The 16,404-nt window shown below is 42.7% G+C and overlaps 1 protein-coding gene and 1 non-coding gene across 3 annotated transcripts; both read left to right on the top strand.

Moving 5' to 3' along the window:
• Window positions 1-77: 77 nt before the first annotated feature.
• trnah-gug (transfer RNA histidin (anticodon GUG)) lies at window positions 78-149 on the top strand. The gene has a single exon. It is a non-coding gene; the product is annotated as a tRNA-His (tRNA).
• Window positions 150-4,484: 4,335 nt separating this feature from the next.
• depdc1a (DEP domain containing 1a) lies at window positions 4,485-13,994 on the top strand. Of its 2 annotated transcripts, none has more exons than XM_049587619.1 (12): window positions 4,485-4,670; window positions 6,070-6,335; window positions 6,466-6,613; window positions 6,811-6,935; window positions 7,138-7,268; window positions 7,467-7,514; window positions 8,056-8,193; window positions 8,650-9,624; window positions 11,185-11,357; window positions 11,547-11,723; window positions 12,009-12,215; window positions 12,396-13,994. In XM_049587619.1, exons 1-12 carry the CDS (start codon window positions 4,623-4,625, stop codon window positions 12,531-12,533), a joined length of 2,574 nt encoding a protein of 857 aa, XP_049443576.1. In that variant the 5' UTR covers window positions 4,485-4,622; the 3' UTR covers window positions 12,534-13,994. The 2 variants fall into 2 exon arrangements, with proteins under 2 accessions (XP_049443576.1, XP_049443577.1); XM_049587620.1 differs by having other exon boundaries at window positions 4,500-4,670; window positions 6,114-6,335.
• Window positions 13,995-16,404: the final 2,410 nt, after the last annotated feature.

Raw genomic sequence — 16,404 nt, forward strand, 5'->3', positions numbered from 1 at the left:
TAACAGAATGTGTCCACTAATAAATGACGGGAACATTCCTGTAGAAACCCCCTAGAAGTACTCAGCCCGCATAGCTCGCCGTGATCGTATAGTGGTTAGTACTCTGCGTTGTGGCCGCAGCAACCCCGGTTCGAATCCGGGTCACGGCAGTGTTTTGACCGCACACATTTACCCCCTAAGAGCAGATATGATGCTTGAAACTAGCAGACTTACCAACGAAAACGCAACGTTGGCGTTTATTCACCCCAGAAGACCCACAGTTGTAAAAGTACGCAGGAATCCAGCATCAGGGACCAGGTGCATTGTGTGCCAGGTGGCAGGCACCTGGGGGTGCTGAACCCTAGTGTAGCAGACAAATAGCTTCATCTTTCAGAAGACCAAGATGTCTGTAAACACCAGTACAAAGGAAACTGAGAAAGTGGTTGGCATGTACCTGAAGATGGGCCTAATGGCAATGTCTGGAGTCCATATGTATTGGGAGACAGACACGCGGTGCTCCCCTGCTTGTGATGAGATGCCACGCAACAGATTCCAATCTCTGTTGACATCATTAAATTTTGTAAACAACTTTACAGTGTCATAAAAAAGAAAGAAAATAAAGACAAGAAGAGGCCATGGTTTGATTCATTGCCTGCAGGTGGGTACAAAAAGAGAACAACTCCATGGCTGAGATGAAGATTCCTCTCAAGGGGAAATTCAGCAGCAGTAAGAAATAATTTGCGAGGCAAACCGCATCAGTGGAAGTCCAAAGTGTGGATAAGAACGGGCATGCTCTATGACCTCGATGTGTGCTGAGGCTGTGTCAACATGATATGAGCCAAATCTGATCTTGAATCTTCAGGTGATACTTTGATGAAGCTTGCCTCCATGCTTCGAGAAGGAAGCATGAGAACGGTGCGGTCACTCTTGCGTCATCCTTTGCTGGACCAGAATCTGCAGAGGATTCAATGCTGGGACAACGCCAACCTACACTGGAGTTGAGAGGCCTTACACTGTGGGTACCTACAACCAATAACATGGGAGGTGTCAATATGTTGGACTCACAGCCAAATACAATTCCCCCATGAAATCCTGCTGCTGGTACAGCTACATTTTCTGGCACACTATTATCCTTTCTGTGATCAATGCCTGGCTCCTCTACAAGCGCGGCTGCAAAGCTCTTGAGATTTCAAACAGAGAGGCACAACTAGCATCCTCTCTCATCCTGGTTCTAATCCAATTCAGGTGAACACAACTCTCAATACACTAGGGACAGTGTGACCTTCAGTCAATAGAGGCCCAGTAACACAGACGGAGACATCAACGAGTCCTTTGAATGCTCAGAAGAGACCATACTCAGGTGAGGGGAGTCCACCAAAATCGGTCCCAACACGCTATGCAGCAAATGCAATGTTAGACTTTGCTTTTCAGAGGAGAAGAACTGTCTTTGGGACTGTCATTGCAAATAAAGATGGCTGAACACTGGGACTAAGACAGAATGTAGTTACAGTCTTGTCCTGTGTTCTCTTTTTGCCATGACCAACAGCTGCATAGCTGTACACACTGGTGCCCCAGTGCATGAAAGTGGTACCTGTGTTAATTGTTTTCACCCCTACCCCTACTGTTACCTATGATGACCAGCTGGGGGCAGCAGTGCTCAGGAGTTCACCATGACTTGTACAGTGTATTGTTCCAAAATGTATTATGCCCTTTCAAAGCCTTGTAATCTATTGCCTTATTACATCTCATATTTTAATGGATATCAAGATGATTAAGCATTGTAACTGAGAGCAAATACCTGAAAAAAATAAAGTGTTTTAGGTTTTTGTTTTTTTTAAATAACAGCTTTATTTAAGGTAAGGTAAGGTAAGGTAAGGTAGGTTTTATTTGTCACATGCACAATTATACATAGTACAATGCCCAGTGAAATGTGTTTTTATACCTGCTGCCAGTAGAGGAGAAAATGAGTGTCATGCCTAGGACATACATCTGACGTGGACGTTATCAAAAATGCATTAAATAATTGTAATAAAATAACAGCTTTGGAGGAGTTCTAAAGAGCAGCAGTTTTGTAAATGTAGTAGGGTTGGCTGGGCCCCTCTAAAGGTCAGTCCACCTTAAATGAGCCTGATCAGGTTTGAATGGGCACCAGGTGTAGCTCATTTGTGCTGCTCTACATACATACCATGCAAACCCTCAGGCTACGGAAACACCACTCCTCTTTCCAGTGGCCAGATTTTCCCTTGATGGCTATAGCACACCCCCTGGGTTTGATGTCTGATGTTAAAGAGGTGAATGCCTGTTCCTGCCCAAAGTGTGGGCTGATTCAATCCATTCCATGACTCCTAAGCACTGACTGATATTTTGCTTAGGTGTTATTTTTTAGTGTATTTTATTTCTGTGATAGTTTGTAAAGGGGTATCTTAACAGAAGAGAAAGCAGTGCAACCCCCCACCTTCCCACTCTAATGTTTTTCTTAAGTTTTTAGGTTGAAACCTGACTGAGGAAGAGACGGTTGGGGCCTTTCCAAGCTGGGGCCTAGCTCCCTAAGTACCCGCCCCTTTTTTAACTCAGTTGAGCGTTGTTTGCTGTGTTTTCACCTTGCACTTTATTTTTGTGTGTCAGTCTGTGTGCATAACCTCATCCCCTGTTTTTTTTGCAATCTGTTCACGTCACATTCCTCCTTGAGTATATCCAATCAGCACCAAGTAATCCCCAAGCCCCAGCCAGGAGTCTTTCTGGGCCGTTCTGAGTACCTACCCCGAGGCAGGGACTTGTTTAGCCCCTGTAAAAGTTCCAGAACTCTGTCCTTAGGGGGTGGTTCCTGTGGTGGAGACACGCACCAACGGCCCCGGCCCCATAAAATTACCCCGAAGTTCCTGCGGTGGAAACGGGCCTATTGGCCAGAGTGGGTCTCCCCCTGAAATTCCCCCTGGCTTGGTAGGCAGTTACCCTCCCCCCTGTCAAGTATTCATTACTTACACTGCCACGCTTTTGTATGTTTGGGTTTTAGCTTCTAGTACTATCATGCATGTTTTAATGGTCACCAATAAAAATCTCTTACATCGCTCTTACATCTTGTTTTTAGTTCATATAGTTAATAAACATTATTGTGTCTACTTGGAAAACTTGTCTCTGCTGTCCCTTCATGTCAAATTGGTAAACATTCAGATTCAGATTCAGAATACTTTATTAATCCTCGGGGGGAAATTGTTTAAACATGTACTTACACCTGACACTGTAAGTACAATAATGTATCTAATTTACACAGTTCCCTTAGTCCAGAAAGTGGAGATGTTTGTGACAACAGCTTCATTCATCTAAATGGTGTTGAATTCTGACACATTTCCACGGTTTTCACCCACCAAATCACTTGATTTTTCAAAGGCCTCACAATAAGTTTCTTCAGAAGAGTACTACTCATCTTCTGTGTGTATGGTTAACTTTGTGGTTTCTCTGTTTTTTCCAGAGTCTTGATGAGTAGTTAACTGCCACAGTGTCTCAAGCGAGTGTCACTCTCAAATGCTTTCAAGAGATTTTGAGTCTCCAAATGTGTTTTGCTTATTGTTGCTTAACTTGGATGTTTGTGCTTCACTGTGTAGAGTTTGATGCTATGAACCTGTTTGCACATTTATCTGCTGAAGATGGAATATTTTCTCTGCACTCTGCACCGTAAATCTGAATTTAGGATGTGTCAGCATGAGCGTGTCTTATTGACATTTTGTCACAATCCTGGCCCAATAGGCAGCTTACACAAGTGTGATGTGGGAACTTGAAACCTTAACTTTTGAGTGAAGTAGTGACATGTAGTGTGCAGCAGTTTAAGTTTTTAAACAAAATTGAGGAGGAAGTAGATATAATTTCAACATTTACCAAGATAAATGAATGATGAATGATTTATTTGGTGGAAAACATCAAGCGGAGTATTTTAGCCATATTCCTTAAAACATGTTTGACTTTAAAGCAAAAAGCTGGGTTTATGGTGTTTGTGTACTGTTTGCAGACATCAGCATCTCAATAGCAGTGACTTGAATGAGCCCCATCCTCCCGGTTATCTATCCCATTGAAAATGTCTCTAACCTCCACTGTCTTTTGTCTGATCCCCTCACCAGGACTTCTTTCTGTCTCTGATTAGTATGATGCCCACAATAGGCCTTTGAAGACCTGCTAATGGAGATTCCTTGTGTGTAGGAGTGTCAGTGAATACAATACAGCTGACTGTCCATGCTGTTACTGCAGCTTTTTGGTTGTTGCTTTGAGCTAACTGGAGAACAGCAAACACTGAGGAAGAAAATGTTGTGGGTACAGTGGTCTAAATAGAAACACATTCCTAATATGACACCGTACTACATTTTTAAAGTTGAGCTGCCTTCAGGTCGCACAGTTTGTTTTGCTCCTCCACCCCTCTTGACTTCGAGGCTGATCACGTGACCCGCGCGCCGTCCAATCCCGTGCCAGAACAGCACGGCTCGTAATTTTGAACAGACGGAGAGCAGCCAGCCGGAGCTGCGTATCATCAATGCTGCCATTCACAAGCGAGCAGCAAAATATCGGTTAAATCTTTCCCCGTGTAATGGATATTATTATCACTTGTCATATCGGATGAAGTAACAGAACAGTCAGCACAACTTTGTGTGATAAATATGAGTTCTCATGTTATCACTCCTGGACCGTACCGAGCCACAAAACTGGTAAGTTAACTGGCTGATAAGGTCGTTAGCTAACTAAAGATGGCTAATTGCTAATTCGGCAGAAAAAGTTGTCGTCAGCGACAGTGCTATAACATTAACTGTTAACTGTTTTTAAACAAATGCAACTCTTAGTTCAGTGAAGCAAGAGTGTTTATAGAATTGATTTAATATAGTCTTTTATGAGGTTTTCCTACTAACACTAACACTAACTAACGCTAGGTAGCTAACGTTAATCCAGCTGAATTGTCCACTTGCTAACGTTAAGTGATGAAATTATGCCTGCAACTAACGATGACTGTTATTTGAAATACTGTGTGTGCCAAGTGCCAGCTATTCTGTACTGACTAATATATTATTCTTTCTGTCTATAAAATGTCAGTTAAACTACTATCATGAAAGATTAAAAAAATGAAATGAAAATATTTACAAGTAAGGTATTGAAATTAGGTCATTTTGCATGCAAAATTTACTTCATCTACGAATATCGTTATCCAAATTGTTGTTAACACTAATTAATCTTCTGTCAGTCGATTAATCTATTAATTGAATCAGCTCTGTTGCAAACTAAATCCCAGTCTAGCTGTTCTCTCAGTGAATTTCACTTGTCCTCCTTTTTTTTTTTGTATAAGCTTTAAAAAATACATTGACTCATTTTGGCATAACTTCAGAACCAGTTGAAGTCAGACAGCTAGATACTTAACAGTGAGCCAGAATGTGGACCAAGGCAGGATAATACAGACATGGGTCAGATATGTCTTTGTTTCAGGGCTGCAACTAAAAATAATTTTCATCATCTATCTATTTTTTATTATTATTCCTCATCAATCTTTTAGTCTGTAAAATGCCAGAAGATGGTGGGAAGTGTCAGAATTTCCAAGTTTGTAAACAAGCTGATGTCCTCAAATTGCTTGGGGTTTTATTTCTGTCTAGGGGTTCACAGCTCAAAAGCTAAAAACTTCATGTACTTGCAAGGTGCTTTGAGATGGGAAACAGTTGTAAATGGTCGAAATTCCAGCAGGTCAGCAACACTTGTTGTACAAAGACAAACTTAACAGTTATTCTAACGATCTTTGACCTGTGGCCCCATGGACGACCCCGAAGAAGGCCACAAGCCAAAACTGTTGGTCTCACAATAAATGTGTTCTTTACATTGCATGTGTTGTTGGAGTTTTGCACCTTTAGGACCTCTAATCAGTGGAGAACATTGTCAACTTAAAATAAAATATTTATCTTGTTTTCGTGGCAGAAAGTAAAACTTCACTAATGCATACATCTTTCTCCAGCAGTCCTCAAGTTGATACTGTCAGGAATGTCCCAAAGTGCACAGTCTGAACATTAAAATGAAGTTGGATAGTGATAGTGACAAGTTAGTAAACTCTCTCTTTCTGGCCAATTTCAGTGGAATGAGGTGACTCGTTTGTTTCGGGCTGGTATGCCCCTCAGGAAACACCGCCAGAACTTCCGGCACCATGCTTCCTGCTTCACCGCCTCTGCCGCTGTGGAGTGGATGCACCAGCTGCTTCGAAGCAACAGCAATTTTGGCCCTGATGTCACCAGGCAGCAGACGGTGCAGCTCTTGAAGAAGTTTCTGAAGAACCACGTGATCGAAGATGTGAAGGGTCGCTGGGGCACAGAGGATCTGGAGGACAACAACATGCTATACAGGCAGGCAGCATTTTGGAGAAACTTGCTTTATAATTATTTATAAAGATACTAATATATGTGTACAAATGTATGACTGTTGTGCTCCCCTACACAAAATTACACTGTCCATGTTCTCTTTTTTTCCCTTCAGATTCCCCTCCACTTCACCTCTGAAGCCCATTCCATGTCCAGCTTCAGCCTCGGCCCCTGGCTCCATTAAGAAAAGGCCTTCATTCAGAGACAAGGAAGGTTTCTTCAGGTTTAGAAGTATCAAGAAGCAACATGAGGAGGAGACGCAGGTGACATAGATAATTGTATCTGTAATATGTACAGTTGTATACTAGAAATAACATCTATAGAAATGTCAGTACATAACCAATCAGCTGTTTTCAACAAGGAATGCCAGTTACAGTTGCAGGTTTAAAGTTCAGTCTAAATATGAAAAATAATCCCATGTGTGTGTGACAGTGGTTCATGCTCTGTTTATGCCTTCCAGGAAAATGTAGATCCTGCGCTCCAAGTAGGGGGAGAGAATCAGCCAACAGGAGAGCAGCAGGTACAGAGACGAGAGCTGACGGTGGAGGATGAACAGGAGATCTGGAGAGACATCACCCTGACTCAGTATAAGCCTTTTACCTTTTAAAGACACACAGATATTACACGTTTGTCACAAAGCACGTGATTTCTTATGCTTTAATAACCTGTAGAATAACATAGGAGAAAGACTGATGCATGAGACCTAAGCAAAGGTTGAAGTCTAGAAATCAATATGTGAGGAAGATGTTTTTTTCTGTGTAAGCAAATCATGTGTGTTGTCTTTCAGCCTGCAGAGGATTCTAGGCATTCCTTCTCTTGATGAGGTTTTAGACCGACGCTATGTAAACCCACAGAACATCATCCATAACATGACCAAAGTCAATAAGCATGGAGTGGTGACATTGGACGACAAAACAAGTAGGTTTATATATAAACAAAAAATGTTATACATCACAAGAAAGTATTAAATCATCACGTTATAAGGCTCTCTATTTAAACAAATATTTAACTGAATACGTATACTTCTCACTGAAGAGCTGTATTCCCTGAAAGTGTGAGTATTGACAATGTGATATAAATGATCCAGCCATTGTAACCTGTTAATCATCTCTCTAGATGACCTTCCACACTGGGTTTTGTCTGCCATGAAGAGCCTGGCCAACTGTGAGTAGCATCGAGCTGCTTAGACATCTCTGTGCTGCATGAACATTGCTAATTTTTGATTGATGCACACTTCAACCCCCAGTTTTTGACATATGAATACAATGACAGAATTAGATCATGTCCTGCATTTTCTCAGGAATCTTAATCAACGTCAGGGCTGGGTGTTGTTCAAATATTTTCAATACTGATAGGGGTTCCTGAACGATTCTTTTATCTGCATGCTTATTACCTCACTGACGTTGATGAGATGTACCCTTTAGGTATTGAAATTTGGTACAGAACATCAAGGCCCTTTTTCAGTACGTAATAATATGGAAGCAATTGCCATAAAAGTATCAAAGTTCAGTACCCAGCCCTGATCACAGTCAGAAAAATTAACCCTTTGACTTTTTTATGCAGATGTTAAGAATTCTATATAAAGCTAGAACATTAAAACACAAAGGTTTTTGATTACGATTATGAATGTAATTTGAGAAGTCTAAGCTTTTCAGTATCTTTCACACTCAAATGACAGCTGCAGTAACCTGCCGTTTTTTCCTAGGGCCCAAGTACGACAGTGCACAGCCGTCCTATCCTGGTTTTGAGAGGGATGTCTTCAAAACGGTGTCTGATTACTTCTACAGTCTTCCACAGCCTGTACTTACATACGAACTGTATGAACTTTTTATCAACGTCCTGGGTATGTACTGTGGACTCATTTCACCAGGCTTCTCCCTGTTGCTGACCATGACACTGCTGTTACATGCTTTAAAGAGACTTAGTTTTAGTAGATGGTGTTTTTTTTACAGGAAATGATGCTCAAACTGACAGGATTGTTTGCAGGATCTTGTCGCTCAGTCGTGTTGACGTGATGTCTCCACTATGTGGTCACGTGCTCTACCTCTAACAGTGCTTTTCGACTGCTAACAGAGATTTTGGTTGTTGTCACTTCTGTTTGTGGAGTCCTAACAGTGATATAAGCAGCTGTATTCTCTGTGTCTATGCCTGTCATGTGTTGTGTCTGACCAGCTGATGGTTGTGTATGTCTGGTAAATGTTTGAATTAACTAAAACCTCTCCCTCCCCTTCACTGTCTGCTTGCACTTACACTCTGCCTGCCCCGCTTGGCTCTCTCCTTTCTGTGCAACCACTCTCAGTGTTTTGTGGGTACGTCGCAGCACCCACGATTCACCAACGAGGGAAACGCAAGAAGCTTGACCTCCCTTCAGCTGCCCCTCCAGCCAAGACATCGTTCCGCTCCACGGAGTGTCTCCTCCTGTCGCTGCTCAGACAGGGGACGTGTGATGAAACGGAGTCTCCGATGAGCGACGTGCTCGGCGGGAAGCTTCAGTCACGGATGGCAGCGCTGACAGGTGGCACTCCCAGAGCAGGTGATGGAGAATTAGGAGGCAGCTGCATGAGTCTGAGTACAGTTGGTTTTACAAAGCCTCGAACCAGGAGTTGCTCACTGGAAACCATCCTAGATGACTCTGCCCCTCTCACCCGGCAACAGCTGTTCCTGTCCAATGACAGCCTGGCATCCTGCGCCCGTAGTAACAGGAGCCAGAATGACAGCTCTGCCATCACAACGCCCCACAGTCATACAGACTTTACACCTGTATCCAAAGCAACCACGTTTACTGCAGGAGGTACATCCAGGAATAGAATGTCTTTAGCAGGAATGTCAGGTACGCAGAGATCGCGCTCCCTGCGGCCACGCAGCGTAGGCAGCTGTCTGGACATCGTCATAGAAACCAAGGAGGAAGATGTCAAGGAGATCAAGTGGCAGGGCCGAGCAGCCAGCTGCTTGAATGTGAACACACCTGCAGACCAGCATCTCTTCTCCACAGCTTCACGTCCTCCCTTGTCCTATCAACCCTCCTGTCTTCCTCTCCCCTCATCTTCATCTGCTTTGGCCAAAGTACAAGGGTCTTGTGCTACCACAGGACCTAGTGGGCCCAGACCCGCCGCCAGTACCTCTAATCTTTGGACACTCTCTGCACCTGCTGTTGTCCGCCGCTGCCTCAGCTCGCTGGATGTGTCAAAGCCCTCTCGACCTGTTTCACTGTTCAAACCGCCTGTCTGTGCGCCCACCAGCATCTCCCAGCACCCCAAACCCAAACCTGAGCACAGTAAGACCCTCTCACCTCTACCTGTCTTTGTGTCTGCTTGTCTGTTGTTGATGACAAACTAACACCATCTAACATCTAACCACTGCTGGTATGCACGATTTTAACCTCAGTTGAACACAAAAGGTGAAGTCTAGATGTGAGCTGAAGTGGTGCAGGAAATGATTTTACTTTTTGGGGTTTGTGTAAGTTAACATTTCCAAGGTTCTAGTGAACATATTGACAGAACAAAGTAATGAAAGAAAGCACTGGTTCGGGGAGCACAGAGCTCATGTGCAACTTGTTGAATTTAAGATAGGAATGCAGCGCATTTTATGTTGCTTGCTCTTGGCATGTGTATATTTTCTCTGCTGCTTTTGATTTTTGCAATGTGTTTTGCAGCGATGCATCACATTCCTGCATTAATATCTCCTGGAACTTGGACATTTCAGTGACAGATCCACACATAAAATTTGTTTCAGGAAGAGCATTGAAATTGCAAACTCAGTGGAGGGTAGAAAATCTTTATAGTGACCTACAAACTGTGGAAAATCAGGCTGTTAAGTAGCAAAAAGACATGATGGTCTGCTTTCACTGAAGTCAGTTCAAACTGTGTTAAACCAAAGATGGCGCAGGACTTCTTCCTTGCTTACCGACCATAGTGCTGCTCAGCAGCAGCACGGTGGTGGTCGGAAGATGTACAAATGAGATTACCATTATAATAACCAACATCTATACATTGTTCCTCCCAGCATTGAGCGCTCAACCACAGAGCAAACTACTGCAAGTTAGGATGCAAAGATGTGATTTTTCCGACATTAAAAAAGAAAGTAATTTGGGTTTTGGGGGGCATGTTTATTGGCAATGCCTGGCCTGGGCATTCAGGATAGTTTTTTTAGCCCTGAATAATAAGACTGGGCAGTTAACTGTCCCTAAAGAAGAAGGCAGAGGCAAGACAAGACCAATCAGGGAGGGTTTATAGGAAAATGTGTGGCAATACTTGTTTCTTATTGGCTGCTGGTCTGTCAGTTCTTCAGTTGATGGGGTTACTAGGGTTTGGCTAACTAGCCAGATATTTTCCTGCTTTTTTTGGTCCTTGACTAACCACATGCCTAGGAAGGAGACCTGTTGTCATAGGTCGTCAAGAATATTTTCTACCATCTGGCAAGTTTGCAATATCATCATTCTTTCAATAACATATTTTGTCGGTGGATCTGGGACTGAGCTGTCCAGTAGTTCCTGGAGATATCCATGCAGGCACCTGATGCGCATTATACATTCCTGCATCAGGGTGGGGTACACATGTTTTTTGATAGCATATTACAATACATAAAATGTTTATAAATCTCACCTGACTCATCTGGCATCATAGCTGTAGTTGATTAATTTTGTCGTCCATCCATTCATCCATCTATTCATTCATCCATTCATCTGTCTGATCTAGTGAATGTGACTTAGCAGCGATGGATGAATGTGTCCGCAAAGAGTGACTCTACTGCTGTTTGTTTCAGTACTGACTACACCACACACTTCACCTGTCTCATTATCATTGCTGTATGACCGTGTGTGTATGTGTGTATATAGGCCTTATCCAGTCTCACTGCGAGCGCGTGGCCATCGAGGCCCTGCAGCTTTGCACCCTCCTGCTCCCACCCTCCTCCCGCAGGAAGTTGCAGCTGCTCATGAGGATGATGTCACGCATCAGCCAGAACGTGGACATGCCCCGCCTCCACCCCGCCATCGGCACCAGAACACTGGTGAGGCACAAAAGTAGAATTAACACAAGACCTACTGTACATATTTGTTCCCCTTAATCAGTGGGATATTATTGTATTGTATTACTTTTTTTTCTCTTTACATTCATTCCTTTGTGTTTTAATGGCTGTTTTGACTGTTTGTCCCAATTTACCTGTCTCTCCATTTGTTGTTTATGGTTTTCGTTCCAGATGGTTCACACATTTTCAGGCTGCGTACTGGGCAGCGCTGAGGAGTGTGATTTGGACGAGCTGTTAGCTACCAGACTGGTGTCATTTCTAATGGACCATCAAGAAAGCATCCTTTCTGTCCCAGAGTACCTGCTCAGTGCTATTGAAGACCATATACAGTACCTGCGCTCTGTACAGGTACACCCTTAAACTGTTAAAGTGTATGCATCCTGCATCCTGGGTGCTTATGGACAAATGGAAAACATATACACAAGTTATGCAGACGTAGACCATGTAATACAACATAGTGTATTTTTAATGGATTGTTTTAGATGGAGTGATTTTGAGATGGTTTCACAAACATAAATTATAACCTGTTGTTTCTGTATAATGTCTGTAAATACGTAGTTGAAAATATAGCAGACCATGTAATTTGTCAACAATGTAGTGATGGTTGTGTTTTTTTCACTGTCTTGACTCCAGGTCCCTATCGCTGCTGTTCCTCATGTCGATGGCGACGATCCAGTTTGTGCTCCCATGCCCATTTATGCGTTCTGCCGTCAGATTAGCGGCGCTGAGTTTGAACAGCAAAAGCTGGCATCTTCCCAGAAGGCCATGGAGGAGTTGCTGGAGATGCTGCTGACCAACCAAAACATGAGTGAGAAGGAGAGACGCAAGAAACTGAAGCAGGTAACAAAACCAGGGTTAAAAAACAACAGCTATTCGACTGTTCAACAAGCAGTTCACACAAAGCATACTGGCAACTTCACAAAACTGAGAGCATATAGGTAGACAAAATGTATACTAGATGGATCCTTGTGGCTATGTGAACACTGAAATCACTGTCATGATTTTTTGTCTTTGCTTTAGTTTCAGAAGCAGTACCCAGACATCTACAGTCGTCGGTTCCCCTCCTCAGACAGCGATAGCAAAGCCAACAACAAGCCAAAGATTAAACCTCCTCTCCTCAGCATCAGGAAGACCAAAGCTTTCAGTATCAGGAACTAAACTAACCCTACAGGTTGTCCCCATGATAGAAACCATTCATGTTGCTGCACTATAACTGCACTGATACTAAGAGATTTGGAATATTCACTTCTCTTTGCAGCTTTTTCTTGTTACATTGGAAATACTGTTATGCTTGTTGTGTCTCATTTATGTAGCTATGTGTGAGTTAATGCAGACTGGAAGACTTCTACAGTGGTAGATGAGTGTATTCATGTTGTGTGTGCGTGTGTGTGTGTTTGTGTGTTGACAGCTGACTGATGAAGACAGGTAGACAGTTGCTCCTCTGAGCAGTTCACGTGGATCGCTGTGTTCAAGTGTAATGTTTTTTAATGAAGCAGGGTTTTTTGAGTAAAATCTATTTTCTTATCCCCTCATCTGTCTTCTCTGTTGCTAGCTGGTACTGACATCTGTGTGGGCGAGTGAAAACAAACTTCAGTATGCATTTTGGGAGAAAAAAACATATGCAATTCTAAGATCACTGGTCCAAGTGGGAATAATTAGAATATAGATTTCTTAATTTATGAATGTTAACACCGGGGAAAGTGTACATATGTCTTTTTGGGGGGGTTTCTTGCGTGACTTAACATTTTATATCATATAATCCCAAATTTTATTTGAAATAATTTGTAGTTTTCTGACATTGAGCCCTTTTTGTTTTCTCAGAAATTTCATCCATGTCCTTTTGACTCTTATGTGTTGTGCTTTTAAAGCATTTTTACTGTAAAGTTTTAGGTTTTCTTGGGGATCTCGTGATTTTAAGGATCGCAGGCTTTTCATATACAGCTCAGTTATTTTTAAATAGAGCTCAACTTTACCGTTTTTTTATTCCGTTGTCTTGTGTGACTGGACTTGAACCCACCCCAGCTTAGTTTATTGGATAGAGAAATGTGTTGCACAGGATTTAGGCACTGTAAATGGTCCATAAGCTTATTATTGCAATCATCAGAATAGTTAATTTATACATATTTAATGCCTATTGGACTCCCTAAAGAAGGGCTCACCAGACACCTGTCATAATTTGAGTACACGGTTGCAGCTGTTATAAATACAGCCTCAAGAGCTAGAGCATTAATGATCTGAAAGTAGTGAAGTGGCCATCGGCTAAACCTTTTGAAGAACCTGGTGTAAGATGGCATCATATCATTTGAGTGATGGATGCTAACAGGTGAAAACAGAAGTGCAATACAGAACCCATATTATGTCTCGTGTCTGAGGTAACAAGTTTGACTCAAATTTTCAAGCTGTCCTTTTCATATGAAGTATTATTTGTACCCTGATATGTTTGTCTATACCTCATACCAAATGGCTTCTGTGTACGTGTGACTATATGCACTCATCAGCAGTGTTTTTGGTCAAGTCTTTTACAGAGGAGTGTTGTACATCTACACCATTGCACTCTTCCTCTGCATTGTTTACTATGCAAATCCTGGGAAATAAATGTGTTAAGCTGTTCTATTTATACACCATTGTTCTGTTTCTATTTGAAGTTGGGTGTGTGTGTGTGTGTGTGTGTGTGTGTGTGTGTGTGTGTGTGTGTGTGTGTGTGTGTGTGAAATTATGTGTGCACTGTGCCATAGATACTGTATATTATACCAGGTACTAAGCGGGACTGACTGGGATTTGCCCTTCATCCATTTTTATTTACCAACTTAATTGTTGAGGTGTGAAGGTCATAGGGACTCAAAACAGCTTTCCAGTGCAGCTTGTAGAACAAACACAACAACCAGGTGGGCTTAAAGAAAATCCAGTTTTATCCAGCTATCAAAACAGCATTTTCAGAAGTAGTAATGCTGTCGGTGAAGATTCTCAATCATCCAGGTCATGGTAATCTTAAGTGCTATATCGTAAGCAATTGGACTTGCTTGCGTTTCTTGAAGACGTTTCGCCTCTCGTCCAAGAAGCTTCTTCAGTTCTAGAAGACTGATACAGAGTTGCAGGCTGCACATATGAGCTCTGAGTTTCAGAGCAAGGGTTCCCACCCACACAGGGTTTATAGCCTGCAACTTCCTTCCAGTGTTTTAGAACTGAAGAAGCTTCTTGGATGAGAGGCGAAGCGTCTTCAAGAAACACAAGCAAGTCCAGTTGCCTACGATATAACACTTAGAAGTAGTAATGATGTTCAACACACCCAAAATTGCCGACTTCTTTGTCGACTGCACTGAACATGAATCTGTTGTAAGTCTAGTACATCAAAATTCAACTACAGAGTAGGTATGCAGAACAAATTTAATTATAGTTTGGTTTCACTGATTTGGTTTATTTCTACTTTCTTCCAACACAACTGTCTTTTGAACCAAATCAGGTCTTGAACCCACTAACTCAGTGTCTGAACCCCAATCTCCCTCCTCTTGCCTAAACTTAACCAATTCAACCAACAAAGGCAAAGAGTACTATCCAATTAGAGGAAGAGTAGGGTTGCTCATGGCTTTACTATCCTTGGAAATAACAATTGGCTTGGGGTCAGCAGACAATATTTTGGGGGCACTGGTGCAGTTAGTGCATATCCAAGCCAAAACTTCCTCCTCTATGCACCAGTAATTTCAGCAAATCTCTGTGAACAGAAATGAATACAAATAAAGATGATAAAAAGCTAAATAGCTGATTGGTTCCAAGATTGCATTTAAGCTATTTTGCTCTCGGCATAGACTTTTTACCAGTCATTCAAACATCATTGGTCAGTGCTACTCAGTGTACAAACAGAGACCAGAACTTGTCGGTGAAGATTCTCAGTCATCCAGGTCATGGTAATCATAAGTGCTATATTGTAGGCAACTGGACTTGCTTCAATTCTTGAGGACGTTTTGCCTCTCATCCAAGAAGCTTCTTCAGTTCTGAATGACTGGTGCGGAGTCGCAGGCTTTAAACCCTGTGTGGGTGGGAACCCTTGCAGAGACGTAGGGGTCACATGTGAGCTCTGAGTTTCAGAGTCTTTAAGATGTGAGTCATTAGCCCACCTGGCCACCATGTGAATCGTTAGGGTCAGGTGGGTCCTGGAGTGAATGGGTGTGAAGTCATCTGGGGAGGGATCCCAAGACTGCATTGTAGATGGGTGATAAGGGGTGTCGTAAGCCACCCCCTCTGTTTAATGATGGTCTTTCTAGTTTGACGTAGATGGCTTCTTTTACTCCTCTTTCAAACCATCTTTCTTCTCTGGCCAAGATGTGAACATTGCTGTCCTCAAAGGAGTGTCCCTCTTGTAGATGTCAGCGGACAGCTGAGTCTTGACCTGAGGAGCTGGCTCTCCTGTGATGCGCCATGCGCTTGTGGAGTGGTTTTGTTTCCCCAATGTATAAATCTGTGCATTCCTGGCTGCACTGAACTGCATACACTACATTGCTCTGCTTTTGTCTGGGTGTTTTGTCCTTCACCCTCTATTCATCCCTCTATTCAACTTTCATTTATCAAAATGACAGAGGACCACAGAAATAGACGGGGTTAATGATTGACTCGCTCCCTCCCAGAGAAAACTCTGTTGCTCCTTCCCTTCCTCCAGCTAGCCAATTAAAATAGTTTGAGTGTCTGGAACTAATTAGAAAGGATTCTTTTTACACGCATAACCATGTTCAAACAACAACACCAGCATACTGCTTTTAAAAGTTGACTTTAATAGTTTGACCCACATCAAAGGCCTGTTTTGTGACCGTTTGTGTTCCCACAGATTGACAAAGAACTTGCTTCGGGGCCCAGAGAACATTCTGCATGGAGCCAAGGGCCAGGAGTCTGAAAGGAGAGGAGACAAAGCTGTCTTGTTCAGCTCAGGGTAAGGCCAGAGAAGGAGGAGGAGGAGGAAGAAGAAGAAAAGTGGTAGCAGGGGAGCAAAAGGCATGGCAGGCCACAGGAGGAAAGGAGATGCAAAGGAAAAAAGGAGGGA

Source organism: Epinephelus fuscoguttatus, linkage group LG10 (genome assembly GCF_011397635.1).
Source record: "Epinephelus fuscoguttatus linkage group LG10, E.fuscoguttatus.final_Chr_v1".
Taxonomy (NCBI): Eukaryota; Metazoa; Chordata; class Actinopteri; order Perciformes; family Serranidae; genus Epinephelus; species Epinephelus fuscoguttatus.

Excerpts from the sequence above, each read along its gene's own strand:
- depdc1a (XM_049587619.1), top strand. The coding sequence starts at position 4,623 with ATGAGTTCTCATGTTATCACTCCTGGACCGTACCGAGCCACAAAACTG. Across the intron at positions 6,336-6,465 it reads GACAACAACATGCTATACAG|ATTCCCCTCCACTTCACCTC; the intron begins GCAGGCAGCATT and ends TTTTCCCTTCAG. Across the intron at positions 7,269-7,466 it reads GACATTGGACGACAAAACAA|ATGACCTTCCACACTGGGTT; the intron begins GTAGGTTTATAT and ends TCATCTCTCTAG.